Source organism: Bacillus rossius, chromosome 6 (assembly GCF_032445375.1).
Source record: "Bacillus rossius redtenbacheri isolate Brsri chromosome 6, Brsri_v3, whole genome shotgun sequence".
Taxonomy (NCBI): Eukaryota; Metazoa; Arthropoda; class Insecta; order Phasmatodea; family Bacillidae; genus Bacillus; species Bacillus rossius.
The window spans coordinates 16,096,557-16,113,465 of NC_086334.1; the positions used below are offsets into that span (position 1 = coordinate 16,096,557).

At 38.4% G+C, this 16,909-nt stretch overlaps 2 protein-coding genes across 7 annotated transcripts in view; one reads left to right on the forward strand and one right to left on the reverse strand.

Moving 5' to 3' along the window:
- Positions 1 to 12,593, forward strand: part of LOC134532715 (uncharacterized) — a 32,829-nt gene extending 20,236 nt beyond the window's left edge. For 4 of the 5 annotated variants that reach the window (XM_063369485.1, XM_063369484.1, XM_063369488.1 and 1 more), the window contains 5 exons: positions 981 to 1,131; positions 2,302 to 2,499; positions 3,874 to 4,013; positions 5,575 to 5,790; positions 6,688 to 8,509. In XM_063369485.1, the coding sequence (XP_063225555.1) occupies positions 981 to 1,131; positions 2,302 to 2,499; positions 3,874 to 4,013; positions 5,575 to 5,790; positions 6,688 to 7,236 (1,254 nt within the window). In that variant the 3' untranslated portion in view covers positions 7,237 to 8,509. Of the gene's footprint in view, positions 1 to 980; positions 1,132 to 2,301; positions 2,500 to 3,873; positions 4,014 to 5,574; positions 5,791 to 6,687; positions 8,510 to 9,144 lie in introns of those variants that run through there. The other variant, XM_063369487.1, reaches the window with a different exon arrangement.
- A 1,534-nt stretch (positions 12,594 to 14,127) lies between these two features.
- Positions 14,128 to 16,909, reverse strand: part of LOC134532713 (ATP-dependent RNA helicase DHX30-like) — a 46,293-nt gene continuing 43,511 nt past the window's right edge. Inside the window, exons 17-18 of one of the 2 annotated variants that reach the window (XM_063369482.1) lie at positions 14,681 to 14,766; positions 14,128 to 14,496 (exon numbers count right to left, since the gene is read on the reverse strand). In XM_063369482.1, coding sequence (XP_063225552.1) covers positions 14,277 to 14,496; positions 14,681 to 14,766 — 306 coding nt within the window. In that variant the 3' untranslated portion in view covers positions 14,128 to 14,276. The remainder of the gene's footprint in view (positions 14,497 to 14,680; positions 14,767 to 16,909) is intronic. The other variant, XM_063369483.1, reaches the window with a different exon arrangement.

Genomic DNA, 16,909 nt, shown 5'->3' on the forward strand with positions numbered 1-16,909 from the left:
TTCCTTTGTGGCATGTGTGTTTTAAGGTCTATCCACCCGGACATGTTGATTGCTGCATTAACATTATCTGCTCGTAATCAGGATTTATGTGATGTATCAGTCAGCCCACAGCAGACTCCGCATTCAGGAATTAGTTAAGTAATTATGATTAGGGTTACGTTTTGTAACAGTTACCCCGTGACAAACTCCTACCGACTCTCTCAAACCTTCTCATCCAGAATATCAGTGGCTCAGCCTACAAACACTGTCATGGCCCACTATGGCTGCTCCCTCTGTTTAGAAAACCGCCTTAATTAGTCGCTGGACAGTGAATTATGGTGTCAGGAAGAGCGCCAACTCTAATATCGAAACAGGCCATGTACGCAGACGCATGAGGGCTCGTTGCTTACTAAATACTGTTCCGAAAAATGCTCTTTCATTCTGCCATTAGCAAAGCGTCCTGATTGGCTGACAGCTTGGGGAGTCTCTGCCGAGCATCAAACCTGCTATCTCGAGCCACATGGCCAAAAATCACCCCTGAGAAGTCTCAGATTCGCATCTAGAAAAAATAACTATTGCGCTAACTGAGGCAGGCAGGCAGGATGGCGTCAGTACATAAAAAGAAAAATAATGGTTGTGATCTTAGTTTTTTTTATCATTAGTGTATTTTGTTTAATTAGTGTGTGGCTGCAGTGGAAATGAGGTTTGTATGCAGTACAAAAAAAAAAATGAAATAAAGGGAGGGAACATGCAATTACATGGGTGCAGCAAGATTAAGTGCTGCTGGAATATGCTATAACTGACTCCATTAAAAATAATTAATGCATTTATTCGTATCAGTTATTCCAGGCTCCAATGATTGTAATGAACATACTTTTGGCTAAATAAAATAAATTTTGGTGCTTCACCTAAAATGGCGACAATGTTTCAATAATGAGAGATGATATATATTAAATGTACTGATTTTGAGTTCAATGCTTAAGCGTTTCCTTTACTGCCAGGACATCATCGTCCAGTCGGACAACAAGACTGCAGAGAGGGCCATGAAGATCATCCAGCAGTGCCTGGTCAGCTCCAAGGTGGGCGAACAGGTGCTTGTCAGCTTGTGGAACAGCCTCCCCACAGCCCTCAGCTGCTTCAACAGCATGTCAGGTGACTGTCAGATACTGTTGGGCTGGGCCGTTGAGAGGGAGGGAGGGGGAAAAATTCCTGGGGCACGGTTGAGTTTCAACATTGTTCATAGAATTCATAGAAAACCTTACAAATTATGCGATACACGCAGATCACATTTGCAGTTATAGCCAGAGTAATTTTTACATGCTTTAAATTGTGGCTATTAAAAACATAAGAATGAAGTAATATGGATGCGGTCCGACAAAATTATTTTTCCCAGGCCCTTGGTTTTTCTCGACGGCCCTGCTGTTAGGTAGTTCGTATGCACTGCACGACATTAATGCATTCATCATACTAATCTGTCCATTGAGCTAAGACTTTGAGCTAATTCATATAGAACTACAGTGGAGTCTGCTAGTCCAAACCCCACTAATCTGAAGATCGTAATTCTTTAAAAAAAAAAATTAAATTTTTTTTTGACATCTTGATTAAATCATCAACATGTTTAGTGGTTTCGTGATTGTAAAAATGTTTTAGGCTGAGTTACATATGTGTTTGACTACATGATGTATTTCGGAAATTATTGGCCTAATCCGAAAATGTGGATATCCGAACAGGTCTCTGCCCCAACTTTGTTCTGATAAGCCGGACTCCGCTGTGTCAATTTAAGACCTATGAACTTATAATTTTTAGCATTATGAGGATGTTAGATTAATAAAATGTATGAATAACAAGAAGTATACGAATAAAAATGGTTTAGTTACTACCAGTATTCCCACAGACAGGAAAAATCTGGAAAACATAGGGAATATACTAGATTTTTAAAATACTCAATACAGCCCAGGGAAATTGACAATGTTTCATGGAGGGAAAATAGGGTAAACTCAGTAAAACTGGCTGAAGTAAGAGTGGAAACCTTGAATACCTACTACAGTGAAAGGTTTTTAATCCAGCAGTCTATTGGTTTGGCTATTTCTGTAACCCAGCACTAATCGAACCACTCATGTTCATATTTTTTTCGGGTGGATTTTGTGTGTTGACCCTGGCTGCCATATCACATTATTGTGATGCCAGCAGTTTTAGTTCACTCAAGAGTTTATAGTTACAGTCAGTTTTTATTTCAGTATAGTGTTTCCTTTTTTTGCTAGCAGATTATATTTCCATGATGATTTTTTGAGGGTGGATCTGAATGTCTGATTTCTGTTCCAGTCCCAAACGCGGGCATCCTGATGAGCTTGGCTTGCCAAGGCATACCGGACGTGGTGAACACCAGCAGCTTCGTGCAGGTCGCTTGGAATCTGACGAGGGTGCTGCCGCAGTACGACAGCTCGATACACTTCTATGGCGAGGGCTTCCGTCTGTCGTCGCTGATCCTGAATACCGCTCAGAAGCTGCAAGATAAGAGAGGTACCTGCGTGTGCGTGATGGTGGTCACAATGGAGGCACTGCCAAGCAAACCAATTTTCTTGCTGTCCATTCACAATTAGCGTTTACGTTGAGTCTGCCCTACAGAAACTTTATACTGTAGACGTATGCTCACCCTTGGGCCAGAATAAAGCACGCTTCCAACTCAGGGCATGGCCATGCCGTGATTTGTGCCAACTAACAGTGCTCTTAATATGTTTGATTTTCTTGCACTGTATTTACTTTGTAAAACACTCGGCTTGTGACCAAACGATTCAGACTAGAGTATCCCCAGAAAGACAGTGTAACATACCAAAATTATTCGTCAACATTCTTCACATTTCAACCATTTTGGCGTCAATATCAGTGATAGTTTCAGAAATGTCTACCACGACATGTTGGACTTATTTCCATGCAAACATCGTGAGTCTATTTTATCCTTTTCCAGTAAAAATTAATAATTTAAAACACCAATTAATTATTTTTTGTGTGATTAATGAAATATTTTAAAAAATCTATGAGAAGTATTTTTAAAGTGTAAATAACAATGGAATTACAATTTAGACTTCAACATATTAGTCTCTACACAATTTGTGATGTGATGTCACAGTGCATTGAGATGTTGCCTTAGACATGTCTAACGAAGTTACAATATAAGGGTAACCCATCAACATACCCTACACTTCAGTAACAACATATCCGTTGGTCCTCAATTCCCAGAACATGATTTTGGCAGTCTTTCCCCTCTGATCAAATTCTGTCGTACTGCACTTCTCTCAGTCCGCTCGGCTACTACACCCACTAACTTGCAGAGCGATCGCTAGAGCTAGGCCACGGCCAACTTCTTTTACATAATCTGTGGTCTGTCTTATTGTGTGTTACCATCTCTAATGACCTCACTATCAAGAAGAAAAAAGGGTGTGTGCTGCCAAGCATGTTAGAATTGAAAATTCACACTTCAGCAATCCACTGGAACGATAAAACTAATTAATAAAGTACACACTGTTGGTTCACAATTGGAAAAAAAAAAATGGCGAAAGAAAACCGGAAAAGAGCCTTACAGCAGAAGCAATGCCGAAATTGCTTCTTCAGTAAATGTGTCATTTCGTTTCCACCGCATTGTCCAAAAAATATTGCGTGTGTTTATTTAAAAGAAGCATTTCTCTGTTCTTTTAATTTGACATGACTAAACTATTATGTACAAGAGATCATACCCAACTCAATTTTCGTTATTCTATGATGTGCCATCGTCTCAACTTGCAGTATCAGTTGTAAAGAATTTCCCCTAAAAAAAAAAGTGTTTTTTGTTTTGTGTGATGTTTTATTTCTGTACGTGAACTACATAGTGTTTGACCACGCACGTGTATGGCTGCGCAGTGCCGTGCATGTACCTGGGCAACGCGTGCTTCCTGGAGACAATCCAGCGCGCAGTGATGTCGGAGAGCTCGTACCTCGTGCCGCTCGCGCTGCAGCTCCTCGCCAGCCTGCTGGCATGCCAGTCGGCTCTGCAGGTGCAGGTGCGAGTCTGTGCGCTTGTTAACGGCCCTGCTTAGGATAGCCGCAGGAGCGTTCCAGTCTAGTGACTTGCATGCACGTGCAGAGCACCACGAGACTGTTACGTTGTTTCAAACGTCACGTCTAGATCTTATCATAAACCTACAAAAGCTGAAATAACAGATTTTAATGAGCACATATTTACAATATAGCGCGTGTATAAATACCGTACTGGAATGTAAGTTGCACTCCTGTTTTAGTCCTCAAAACATAATTATGTATGAGACTACGGTAAAACCTTGTTGTTATGATTCCTAAAAGTTCCCGGAAATATCCCGGAATAGGGTTATATGTCAGAATATGTCATTTTTGCACCAAGTCCGTGTTCAGTAGTCTCTGGCATGAAGTCGACACATTTTCAAAATAAAATGTAACTATTTTAATAGCAGACACATTCTAAAAAGGAAAGATACCCAAGAAAATCATATTGGACCAGTCTCTGTCACCATTTGTCACTAATGTCATAAGGAAAATGAAATCAATTTTCATTAAGATGTTAACTTATTAGATGTGGGGTCATAACGATATACCACGCCAGAAAGGTCAAGAAGGTTAATCGTAGTGACATCACTTCGTTATCATTCACGTGAGGGGGTAAGACGTGGAATGTTATTAATGTTATAGGAGGGGAATGCAAGGGGCATGGACGGCAGCCAGATGTGCAGTGTGTGCTGTGCGAGTTAAAGGATATATATATATTTATTTATTTATTTATTTATATATTTGCATTTTGAAGCACCATATTTTTTTGCCAACCCACAGGAAAAGATAATTAATTACCTTAGCTGTCAAGATAAAACATCTCTGGTGACAGCTAGAACGCTAGGAGGGTAGAGGCAGGCGTGCATCCGGATGGCCGCTGTGTACATCCATTCAAAAAACATGTCGTAGCCTGTCAGGATAAAGGAGTCATTCCTCAACAAACAGTTATCACAACCAAGAGAGATCCATAGTTGCTAAATACAAGGCAAGTCGTAATAACAGAAGCAAACAGAGGGCAATGGATGGATAGGCAGCCAGCAGATCTGTAGGCCGGCCAGCGGGAAAACATGCCTGATGCCACATAACCTTATCCTGTGGCAGGATGAAGAGGACTAGTCAGGAATAGGCTGTCTACTGCGCCACATGCAGTACAGAGATAGCCAAGGAAAACACAGCACAACATGCTTCATACAAATTGATTTCCTTCCAATTTTTAATTTTTTTACACACACTTTTCAGTTCCTTTAAAAAGGGCTTGTAATTAAGAGGTGGGCATAATAAACAGGATGTCAAACAGCAGGGTTTTACTGTATAAGTTTTTGATGCACTCTGATTTAATGGTCATAACAAAATTGTGCCTTAAATGGAGTATTCTGTACTCTGTAACATTTAAAATATCATGCTACTGCTTTTAATCACTATTTTGATAAGTAAGTCTCAAAGGTTATCTCTGAAATATTGGAATTAACTCTTTTATTTGTTGTAATATAAATAATTAATATTAAATCAATTCCTGAAGTTAGTAATGTGTTTCTGTTTCAGTGCCGTACCAATGTGGTCCTGGATGGTAGTTACCTGTTGGCAATACTGTCGAGTCATTCGTGGAGCGTAGTTTCAGTATCGCAGTTCGTAAATGCTGCATTAAGCAGCGAGATAGACCATCCTTGTGCAAAGATTGCAGACTGCAGTGAAGGCTCCTCACTCTCACCAGATTTCATCAAGACTCTGTACTTCAAACTGCAGGGCTTCTGTGCTACCGTGAGCAGACCACCACTTAATAAAAACACCAGTAATAATTATTGTCATCATCCAGAGTTCATGGTTTTAAAAGTCAAACTCGAAATATTTTCCATAGTATCTGTTAACATCTTTGGTTTCAGTTATGGATGACTTTCTTTCTATGTTTCTGTAAAGTTTAGTTATTCTAGAGCAAAAAAAAAAGGGGGAGGGGGTGCGGGGGAATATGTATAATGATACAGGAGAGATAGTTATTTCAGTTACACGACATTACGTCTAGTGTCCCCCAACATGACTGTAAACCCTAATTTTTCACTTTCCATTGAAATAACATAGTAATTCAAACAATGATTATGCATGTACTAGTGTTCAGTATATCAGACCTGTTCCTTTGTTATGCAATCGAAAACCTAAAAAGATTTTGATAAAAAATAGTTTTAACTGTTTTATTTAAACACTGTCTGATGAAATTTTGTACTATGTGTATTTATACACATAAAAATTAGTTGTCTGTAAAGTTGGTTTACGAACAATAGTTTAATGTGACGTCATAACAAAACCTTGATGAAATGATTGCATACTTTAATAAATAAAATTGAATTAATACTTGAAATAATACTAGTAATGAGATTTTTAAAATGCAAGAATAATTAACCTTTATTGCAGAAATTGTTGTTGTAATAAGCAATGAAAACCACATTAATTTTTCACTTCACTTTATAAACAGTCGAGTGGAAGAGAGATAGATGCGGCGCAAGCGTACAATAAGCTTAACGGGACACAGCATAACGGAACAACGTGCGTAACGGGACACTTTTTCGTGCGTGCAGCCGGCATTCATCGATTTATTAGACGTTGTCACGTCAAAAAAAGTATTACCATGTTTCATGACAGTTTGTTTGCAAACGCACACCACAGAGTCTGCCGAGCGCCCGGGCCGTGCAGTGGGGCTGCCTCGGGACCGTGCTGGAGTATGCCTCGGCCCGCGATGGAGCCCTGGCGTGCAGCCTGGCCACCCAGCCCTGGCACCACAAGCTGGTGCAGTTCGCCGTGCTGTCGTCCCCCGACGCGGCCCCCCACGCGCTGCAGTTCTGCCTGCGCTGGCTGCGCTGCTACCGACAGCACGTGCTGCCGCCCGGCGAGGCCCTCGCCCGCTGCAGGCGGCGCAGGTACTCCCTGGCAGCGGGGAGCAGCCTGCTGGCCCGCACCCTGGCGGGCGTCTCCGGCTGCATCCAGGGCCGAGGCACAGACGTCCCCCCGGACCTGCCCGGCCTCGTGCAAGACCTCCAGGAGAAGGTGTGTACAGAGTCCCGCCCAAATAGCACTGTCTCCAGCCGTAGGCATGCGGAACGAGGGAAAAACTGTTTCGTTTGTAATAACACGCTGCTGTCTCGGACGAATGTCATGTGTATGAACAAAAATAAACTTAACTCCAGCAGCCACTGGTTTCTAACATTAAAGAGGTAAAGGAAAATCTTAACTTCATATGCTGGTAAGGCTGAGAGTACAACAGATTGTGAAACTCTGTAATTCCCAGTGTGATTTTCTTAGAACAGCTAGATTCAAAAGTGCTTGGATAATTTCGAATGGACTGTTCAGTTGTATAGTTATTATTATTTAGTTTTGGGTGGATTCCAGAGGTATCGAATGATTAAGGGTCCAGTGGTTTTGGAATCGAAGTTGGTCTATTTTCTCGCTACAGTACAGTACAATCATGAAAATTTAGATTTAAAATTCAAATTTATTTCTTTTAAATAGGGACTTGCCACGCTGTTAAGACCACAGGCTCACCTGGCAGCCTGGTGTAGGATGCAACATGCTTAGTAAGCCGGCAACCAAAATTTAAAAAAAAAAACTACCTGAGAAAATAAAGTGATATGCTGAACGGATAAACCTGTAAAACAACTCAAGTACGTTTAGGGACATTAAATATTGGCACTCTTTCAGGAAGGATAAGAGTAATGACAGAGAGGAGGTTATATGTTTTTGATCTGAGCCAAACAAACTGGAGAGGTAGTGGGTAGATGAAACAGAGGGATGGCCATAAGCTGCACTGGATGGGAAATGGTGAGAGGAGGAGAAATGAGTAGGCTTGTTAGTGAAGGATGGATGGCAGGTGGAGGTAGAAGGCTTCAGTTACCAGATTATACAAATGGTATTGAAAGACAAAGGAAAGACACCGGGGATGCCCCAGGTGTACGCACCACCAGTGGGCTGCATAGCCGAGGAGAAGTAGTAGTTTGAGGAAGAACTGGAGAAACGATTTGGCAGAGAATGGCAGATAGTAATGGGAGAAAGATATAAAAGGTTATGAGGAAGTTCTAGTAAGTGAGGGGTGGGGAGTAAGGAACAATGAAGGTAAGAAGTTTCTGGAACTACCTAAATGCATGATGTGGAACAAAAATCAAGTAATGTGATGCATTGAATTAGATGGTGTTGAGTTGAAATAGGTAAAAACCTTTAAGGATCTAGGAAGTATCTTGGAGGGAGGGGACAAAACCAAGGAGATTGTAAGAAAAGTACAAGGAGATGTGTTCTACAGATGTGTGAGAGTTTTGGTATAGAAGAGAGAAGTGCCATTAAAATGAAAACAAGTGTTGTACAATACCTACTACGTCCACGAAGTCACTCTCCGACTGTAGACAAGAGAGATGCTGGGAAGATCGGAACAATAGGTACGATTTATGAGTATGTTGGAAAATGAGGCAAGATAGGATCAGGAATGAAATGGTGCAAGCAAGAATGGGAAAAGAGAAGCTGTCTAAGAAAATGATGGAGTTGAACTACACTGGAAAAAAAACCCACATCTGAGAACTGAAATTGGAATCTGAACAAGTATATTTTTGGAATTGACCCAACACTAAATCATTTTTTATTGTGTTACTCTGATATCAGATTTTGCATTTACACTCTAAAATGTAATATGCATTTCAACATGCTATTTACAGTTTTTTATTTATTATTATGATTCAGTGGGGTATTATTGTCTCTAGCTGTTATGAAGACAGTTAGGTCTGTGTGAGTATTCATAATTTAAAATACCACCATTAAACTTCTAGTGATGGGCAGGCACAATAAGCAGCAATACAGCAAGGGTACATGTCCCACCTCAATTGTCATGGATGTAATCAGAATATAAATGGACTCTTTACAATTTAGGTCGTTAAAAATGATCATTCTACCAGACTTTGACACCATTTTAAACAGCCCTGTTCTGGCCTCATGTAGGCTATGCCACAATCCATGAGTCTATGTGCTCAGTTTTGGGCACAGTAATTTTGCATCATTGCAAGTTGAGAACCTACAGTAATGTTGACTTGTGTTCTTAGCTGGAATGGATAAAAAAAAAATTGCAGGTTCTGATTTTTGTTTCAGATTATTTACATGGAGAAAATTATCTGATCAAAGTAAGTTATGCACAAATTGAAGAAAAATTAAGTATTAGCAACATGATCAGTGATAGAAATACAGTATGTAGGTAAGTAATCTATATTAAGTCATAACTTGTAACATTAAATATGAAATATCATTGAAAATGATGAATAGTAATGAAGGAATAATGAATTGTAACAGACCCTTCTGCCAGCAAAGTACATATTGCACTGTATTTTGTTACGTTGTTTGTTTTTTCCCGGCTAACCACACATAGAAACGTAACAATACAAAACAAACAATGTTCCTGAGGTTCTGCTTTATTTGGAAATAAAAGAGTTTATTAAATTATCTTTGTTTATTTCTTTAAAAAAAATGTTTTTTCTCATCGTTACATGGCTTCAATACACAATTTTACAAATGAATTTAATTAGAAAAACTTCGTTACTTGTACAGTTTTTGTCTTTACTTATTCAAATTTTAACGACGTCTTTGAATTTTGATAGGATGAGGTCCAAATACATACCATACCAGACATTTTTCTGTTGATGGTCGTTGAGTCTTGTCGCTCACAAAAAAATAGAATTTATTACTGTCCCTTGGTTAGCGATGTAACTCAAGGTACGGTCGCGCACTGACCGAAGTCCCGCGAAGTTGGGCCGTTGCCGACGCCTAGGGCCTAAATTTCTAATACATTATTCCGAAAAAAAAAAAAAAAAATGAACTTAGTTTAAAAAATTACGGCCTGGCCCCAGCCCCTAGGCGTTAAATTGTCCCTTAGTGCAACTCCATAATATTGTGCGAGTTGCCGACGACGCGACCGGACTGGACGACAATCGAGCGACAACTGAGTTGGTAGACGAGATTACCTCCCTTGTATAGGTGAAGACAAGGGAGGCAACCCCGTGGGCCAACCGACCAATCACAGTACAGCATTCATCAACATGCCCAAATAAGGAATTTCGGCCGAGCGCATCACACCACGCCAGGACTCGCCCTGATTGGCTGACTAGTGGTAGCCTCCAGAGACCCTTCCAGACGGTCGCTACAGCTGTGCGTACAACGTGACGCGTAAATCCCAAACACGCATTTACAAAGTGAAAAATAGCTTTCTGGCGCCAGAGTGTCGCGCCTGTCCGCTCTTCCTTCTGTACTTTCCAGACTATTCTCAAAATATTACACTAGCAATATCCAATAGAATATAAAATTACCCAAAAAATTCAAATACAATGTTAAAAATTTAGTAAACAAAGTTGAAATTCATATAAAAACTTTTGTTTAAAAATGATGTCCTGTAAAATTATAATATATACTGCTTTAATTACTGACATTAATTATCAAATGTCAACATTAATTATTATGAACTAGAGTTAACCCTCAAATTAATAATTAAGTATCTCAAGGAAATAAGTATTTTAAGGCTTTCCATGAAATTTAACCAAAGTAATTAATAACAATTCTTAACATATCTGAACTGTTTTCTATATCAACAAAAAAAATTATCCTTCACCTCAAACTTATTCTTAATATTATTATGACCCATTTTGCAATGCTACAATTTGAAGTAAAAGAAAATTAAACCAAAGATTACCTACATTAAATAACAGGAGTGACACCCATAATAATTTGTTACATTTGTTTAATGGTCTATGCATCAAGCTAAAGACTGCCACTGCTCATACAAAATGAGACGATGGTGGTCCGATGCTACCAAGCAAAAGATATCCTCTCCAAGATACAAATCAACATTCAACTAACTTTTCCAATAATTAAAAGGCTGCTTTGATCAGTACATTTCTCTATTGGGCTATATGCAACTACATGTTAAATTCTGATCTGCTGATAAATGATAAACCAGGGAAAGTTCTAAAACTGTCGTTAAAGCTCAGTTTTACTGACCCTTGCTCATTAAATGTGTTGTAGATGTACATATAAAAAAGCTGGGAACTCATCAATGTTCCAGTACCTATTATGAACTGGGAAGCAGGGCCACCACGCGTGGAAGATACCTAATCGGGCCTTCCAACGGTAGTCTGGCACTGTTTTGGGTGGCTATTTGCAGCGTCTTCCACCTTCACTTCCCCCAGAATAACTCGTCCATTTCGTAGCAGCTGTAGCTTCCTTGATTATTCGTCGGCATTCTTCAGTTACAGCTGCCACTCACTGTTCGGTGGCCTGCTCAAGTTAAGCTATCTGTTGTGCCATCAGTTCATGTTCTGCTAGACGTTGCTACTGTTGGGCCAGATGCTGTTACAGACACTGCACTTTCCCTTTCAACTGAATACTGGTTTCATCCATCTTCTTCTTTAATTACTCTTGAGCAGCTACCAATTTGCCTCACATTTCATTCTAACCCCTCTTTATTTCTTCTTGAACTGCTACGAGTTCATTATGCGTATCTTCCTAAACCCCTCTTTGTTCTTCTTCATGTCTTCAATCTTGGTCTTCATGGCATTCTTCAACTCTTCTTGGCTATTGTCAATTTTATTACACATCTCTTCTTGGTCACTCTTCAGTTCAGCCAAGAAAGCCATTATGTTCTTAAGTTCATTGGCGGCCATCTTCCTTGTCCACTTACACAATCTGTCAATATCACTACTGTCCTATTACTACACTATAGTTTCATCTATGAACTAATTTAACTTCTACTCAGTACATTAACTTCAACACACTCAAAACTAACTCCTGTTTCTAACACCAATTTTTAACTCAAAAAACTAAATTCTATTTTTTTTTTTACTTTTTTTAAAATTATTGTTTTTTAATTCACTGTTAATTATTCATAAATCATTTAATTGGGACTATCCCACTTTGACACCAAATGTTACGAGTGGAGAAAACAGGTTCATAAGGACAGCCCAATTAATTTTTATACAGTTTTAATTACTACTAATATATACATTAGTGAAGATCGCAGGCTTTCGCGCACATTGCTCGGAGATGCTTGGCTTCTGGGTAACTGCTCGATGATGATGGTGACTGCAATGCGACCGAAACCTCGGTATATTTTCACCTTCGATGCAGTTACAACCCAGAAGCCAAGCTACTCTAATATTTACATTACCAATTAAATCACCACACTTAATATCGTCCATTAATTGCTAAATATGTGTCCAGTCCACTTTTCCACACTACTATTGCAAAAATTGATTTTCAAATATACTGAATTACTGTTATTTACTCATTTACCTAAACAGTAAAAATAATTTAAATACAACTATTACTGATTTTAAAACATTTTTTCTAATAAAACTTATGACAACTTTATTCAAATTCAATAAAAACATACTGTGCTGGCATGAGGGTTCCGAGTTTTTCATATTATAAAGACAGTGTTCGATGATACTGTGATCAATGATATAAAACCAATCTATCACTCAATAATAAACAAAATATTTATTATATTTCACAAAGATGTAAAGATTGATTAAAGATTCTATATCTCATCAAAATGGTGGTTTTAATAATTCTGTAAACTAAAGTGATGACATTGCCTAAAATATGTGTAGAAGTGATATACAGATGAATTAAACCACAGAAATAGAAGATAATAACCCAGTAATCACTAAGATGGTTAACCTACCTGCTGAAAGAATAACACAGGCCAGAACATGAGTTATCTATGCTGGGCTATTTACCATAACAATGGCTTGGGCTCAAATCGCGAACATTTCGTGCATATATTTGTTTTTCACCACCAAACCTCTACATCTTGAATTGGTGTCTGATTTATCTACAGCTGCGTTTCATAGGTTTTTGGCCAGACGTGGTTCTTACACAGAAATATTCAGTGACTGTGGAACCAACTTTGTGGGGCTAACCATCAGTTGGCTTTGCAGTCATTTCTAGAAGATAAAACCAACAATGTTGCTATATTTCTGTGCAAGAGCCACATCTGTCCACAAATCTATGAAATGCAGCTAGAAATGCATCTGTAGATAAATCAGACACCAATTCAAGATATAGAGGTTTGGTGGTGAAACAAACAAACAAATATATGCACAAAATGTTCACGATTTGAGCCCAAGACATTGGTAAATGGCTCAGCATAGATAACCTATCACACATGCCTTGGGTATCTATGGAATCGCACTGCACTTCAACCCACCAGGTGCACCTCATTTTGGAGGCTAGGTGAAGCTTGTCAAGGCTCATTTGAGTAAGGTGGTTGACAGTCAGCTGTTGAAATTCAATGCGTTTTATACAATCCTCACCCAATTTGAGGGTGTATTGAATTTCACGACCACTGACCCCACTGTCAACCGACCAAAGTGACCTGACAGCGCTGACACCAAGCCACTTCCTCACCTTGGGCCCTCCCCAAATATTACCCGAAGAGTTGTTGACCTCGGTGCCTATGAATCAGTTGTCAAGATGGAATCTTTTGCAGCAAGCTCACCAATGCTTCTGGCTGTTACCTACATTGTTGATAATAATGAAACAGCAGGAGGACATAAGCATTGCATGCTGAACAACTTAAATTGTAACATATACCTTTTAAATCAGTTCTGCATCAACTAATTATGTTTCCTACTGAACTGCGTTGTACATGCTTCACAATTACTAGGTATACTACCCTAAATTACTTCAGGTTTGTATTAATGATGTTTCACAAAAGTTTATGTCCCTAGACCAAATGGCGAACTTGTCAAATTTTTCCAGTTTTAAAATTAGACTCGAGTCGAGTACTTAAAACTCGATTTTACTCAAAATTTTGAGTACTAGTGCACCCCTACTTCATAATATAGTAATAAAGATCTCAGGAAAAAATTTTATTTGTCAGAATTTAATAACTTTATATAAATTACTTTTCACAGTTATAAGCGCTAATAGAAACAAAACATTAAACTGTGGATTAAATCTATACACTGGTATGTCACTGTTTAATAACTGTATGTACTGTGACGAACTCATGCAAATTTCTTGTTTTTCATATTATTTTCAAAGGTAGCACAGTTGCAGACATTACAATTTTGACAGGCCTCAAACCTTTATGAAATAATATATTTTTTTTTCTCAACAAATACATATTTAGGAAACGACCGGATAATGGTTCCAGCTGTACAGCTTCAATGAGAAATTCTAAGAGTACACTGATGGTGTATGTACATAATACTCAAGGTTAAATGCAGCGCTCACTGCCGACACTCCGCCTGCTGCGAACTGCCCGCCTCGTCGCGGTCGTCGGCGCGGCCCGCCGCCTGCAGGAACCGTGACAGCACTTGCAGGAGCTTGTCGTGGAACAAGAGCACGGTGCGGTACTCGTAGTCGTGCTCCACCACCCCCTCCTTCTGCACGAGGTACTCCGTCACCTCCGCGATCACCGCGCGCAGTCTCTGCAGCAGCCTCGCGTCCCTGCGCCAGAGACGTTGCCTTCTCGCACACAACAACGCTACAGTGAAGTATCACACTGAACTTAAATTCTTTCGAAAATTCAAACAATCATGTACTAGCATGCATAAATGTTTATTCAGCAAATGATGAAAAACCTCCAGACTTGGTTTTTCACACGTGCAGCGACATGTCTGGCACACAGTACCTTTCCGTGCAGACCAGAGCAGTCGTTCGCTTCCCTTTCAGGCTGATCACCACACGCCCACCGTCCGTTATCACATCGGGCGCCTGCTGCAAGAAGAAAGGCATAAACATTGGCTAAGCTATCGGAACTCGGATGGCTTTATATCATTCTATCTCCTGTGAACAAATATTTACATTTTTCTCAAGCAATTTTTTATTGGTTTGCCCAAATTAAATACTGACACAACAACAAAAAAATTGGTTGTCTGTAAAGTCGGTTTACGGACGATAGTTTAACGTGACGTCATAACAAAAAATTGATGAAATGATTGCATACTTTTATGAATAAAATTGAATCATTTTTATTTTAATAATAAAAGAATAAATACTTGAAATTATACTAGTAATCAGATTTTTAAAATGCAAGAAATATTAACCTTTATTGTCGAAATTGTATTATAAGCAATGAAAATCACAGATTAAAATTTGTCGAGAATATTTTACGTTTTTATGTCTTCCAGTGCTCAAAATGATATGCAACTGTGGCCCCGGGCACAAAATTTTATTTAAAATTTATTAATAATAACGCCCCTCGCGATAAACAAAGGAAAATATGTATTAACGAGTGCCTGGTTTCCGTGGAAGGGGATAGATAGCGCGATTCGTTCGGTTCGCGTCCGTCACCATAGATGACAGCACCGTAGGGGAATAATATTTTTATAATACGATTTTATAACAAATACGCATCCCAAATACACTAAACTTATTTATAATGTGTTACAATATTTTTTAAAACATTGTGCAAAAGATCCTGGGTGTAATTTGAATTATTATGTGTAACTGTAAAACACCATTGTTCATACAAAAACGTATTTGAAAATTCAACATTACTTTTAAATAACCGTACCGATTGTGCTGAAAATCGGTGGACTATCGTTAAATTACATAATATTAATAATTAAAATGACGAAAACATGATTGAAAAGTCAAATCTATGGTTGTTCCAATCGAGTGGAAGATGCAGCGCTAGCGTACAATGAGCATAATGGGACACAGCGAAACGGGACAATGTGCGCAATGGGACAATTTTTCGTGCATGCAGCCGGCGTTCATCAATTTATTAGATGTCATGTCAAAAAAAAAAAGTTCTTAGTATGTATTATTAGATATTGCTACGCCACAGAATGTCAGTACAGTGCTGCTTCAGCATCTAGTGACACTAGAACCAACTGTGCTACCTAGGGGTTACATGACTTGTTTTGAGGTCTAATTTGGTAAAATGGGATACTGATAAGTCATGTTAAACAAACAAACCATTTATTAGGGTATACTGCATCTTTGGTGAGACTTGAAATTGTGTGGAGGTTAACCTAAAATTGAAAACTGAGAAACAGGAACGGATTTTTAAGAACCAGAATCAAACCGAGAACCAGAAAAAAAGTAGAACTGACACATCAATTATGTACTTATTTTGCCAAAATAGTCTCAATTTGATCGCCACAATGCACTTATACAATAAAATTATTTGTAACAAGAATTTTTTGAACAGAACTACTCAGAAAAATAAAAATTAATTTGCAAAATTTTATGAGTTTGAAAAAATGTGCCAATGTGATTACTGTAAAATGTATCATTAATAGATTTAGATCAAATTTAATATTAATTTTTTTCCAAACCATTTAGTTAATACATTTTGGTACAAAATTCATGCAAAATAATTTCATACTTTCAACGAATTGTAAAAAATATAATTGTCAAATTGCTGATTGATTTCACGTTTTTGGTTACTTTTCTGTGCCAAATGGTGTATGAACATGCATTTTGTTCTTATAAGTTTTATTGACATACTTTTAATGTTAATTTGGTTTTATTGCAATTCACCAAATAATCTTGTTCCTAATCATGTTGTAAACTTTATCAAAGAGAGGCAAGCGATGGAATGCCAATTTCATGACATGTGATAAGATTAAAAATCCAAAAATTTGCTCAAAGAGATGTTACCACGAAATGGAGTGGTACTTAATAACAAAAGTACTTTATACCGAACTGTTACTAATTGAAAACATCTTATTGGAACAGGAAATATATTCTTTACGAGAGAAATACTTCATAGTGAAGTACTGTATAATGAGATTTCACTGGTAATACAGAAATGAATGTTGTGCTTGGAGAACGTACATTTAACTAGCTTAGCACAATTTGAAATTAAACTTAATTTTATGAACAATTAATGTTAACTAAATGTTGTGCT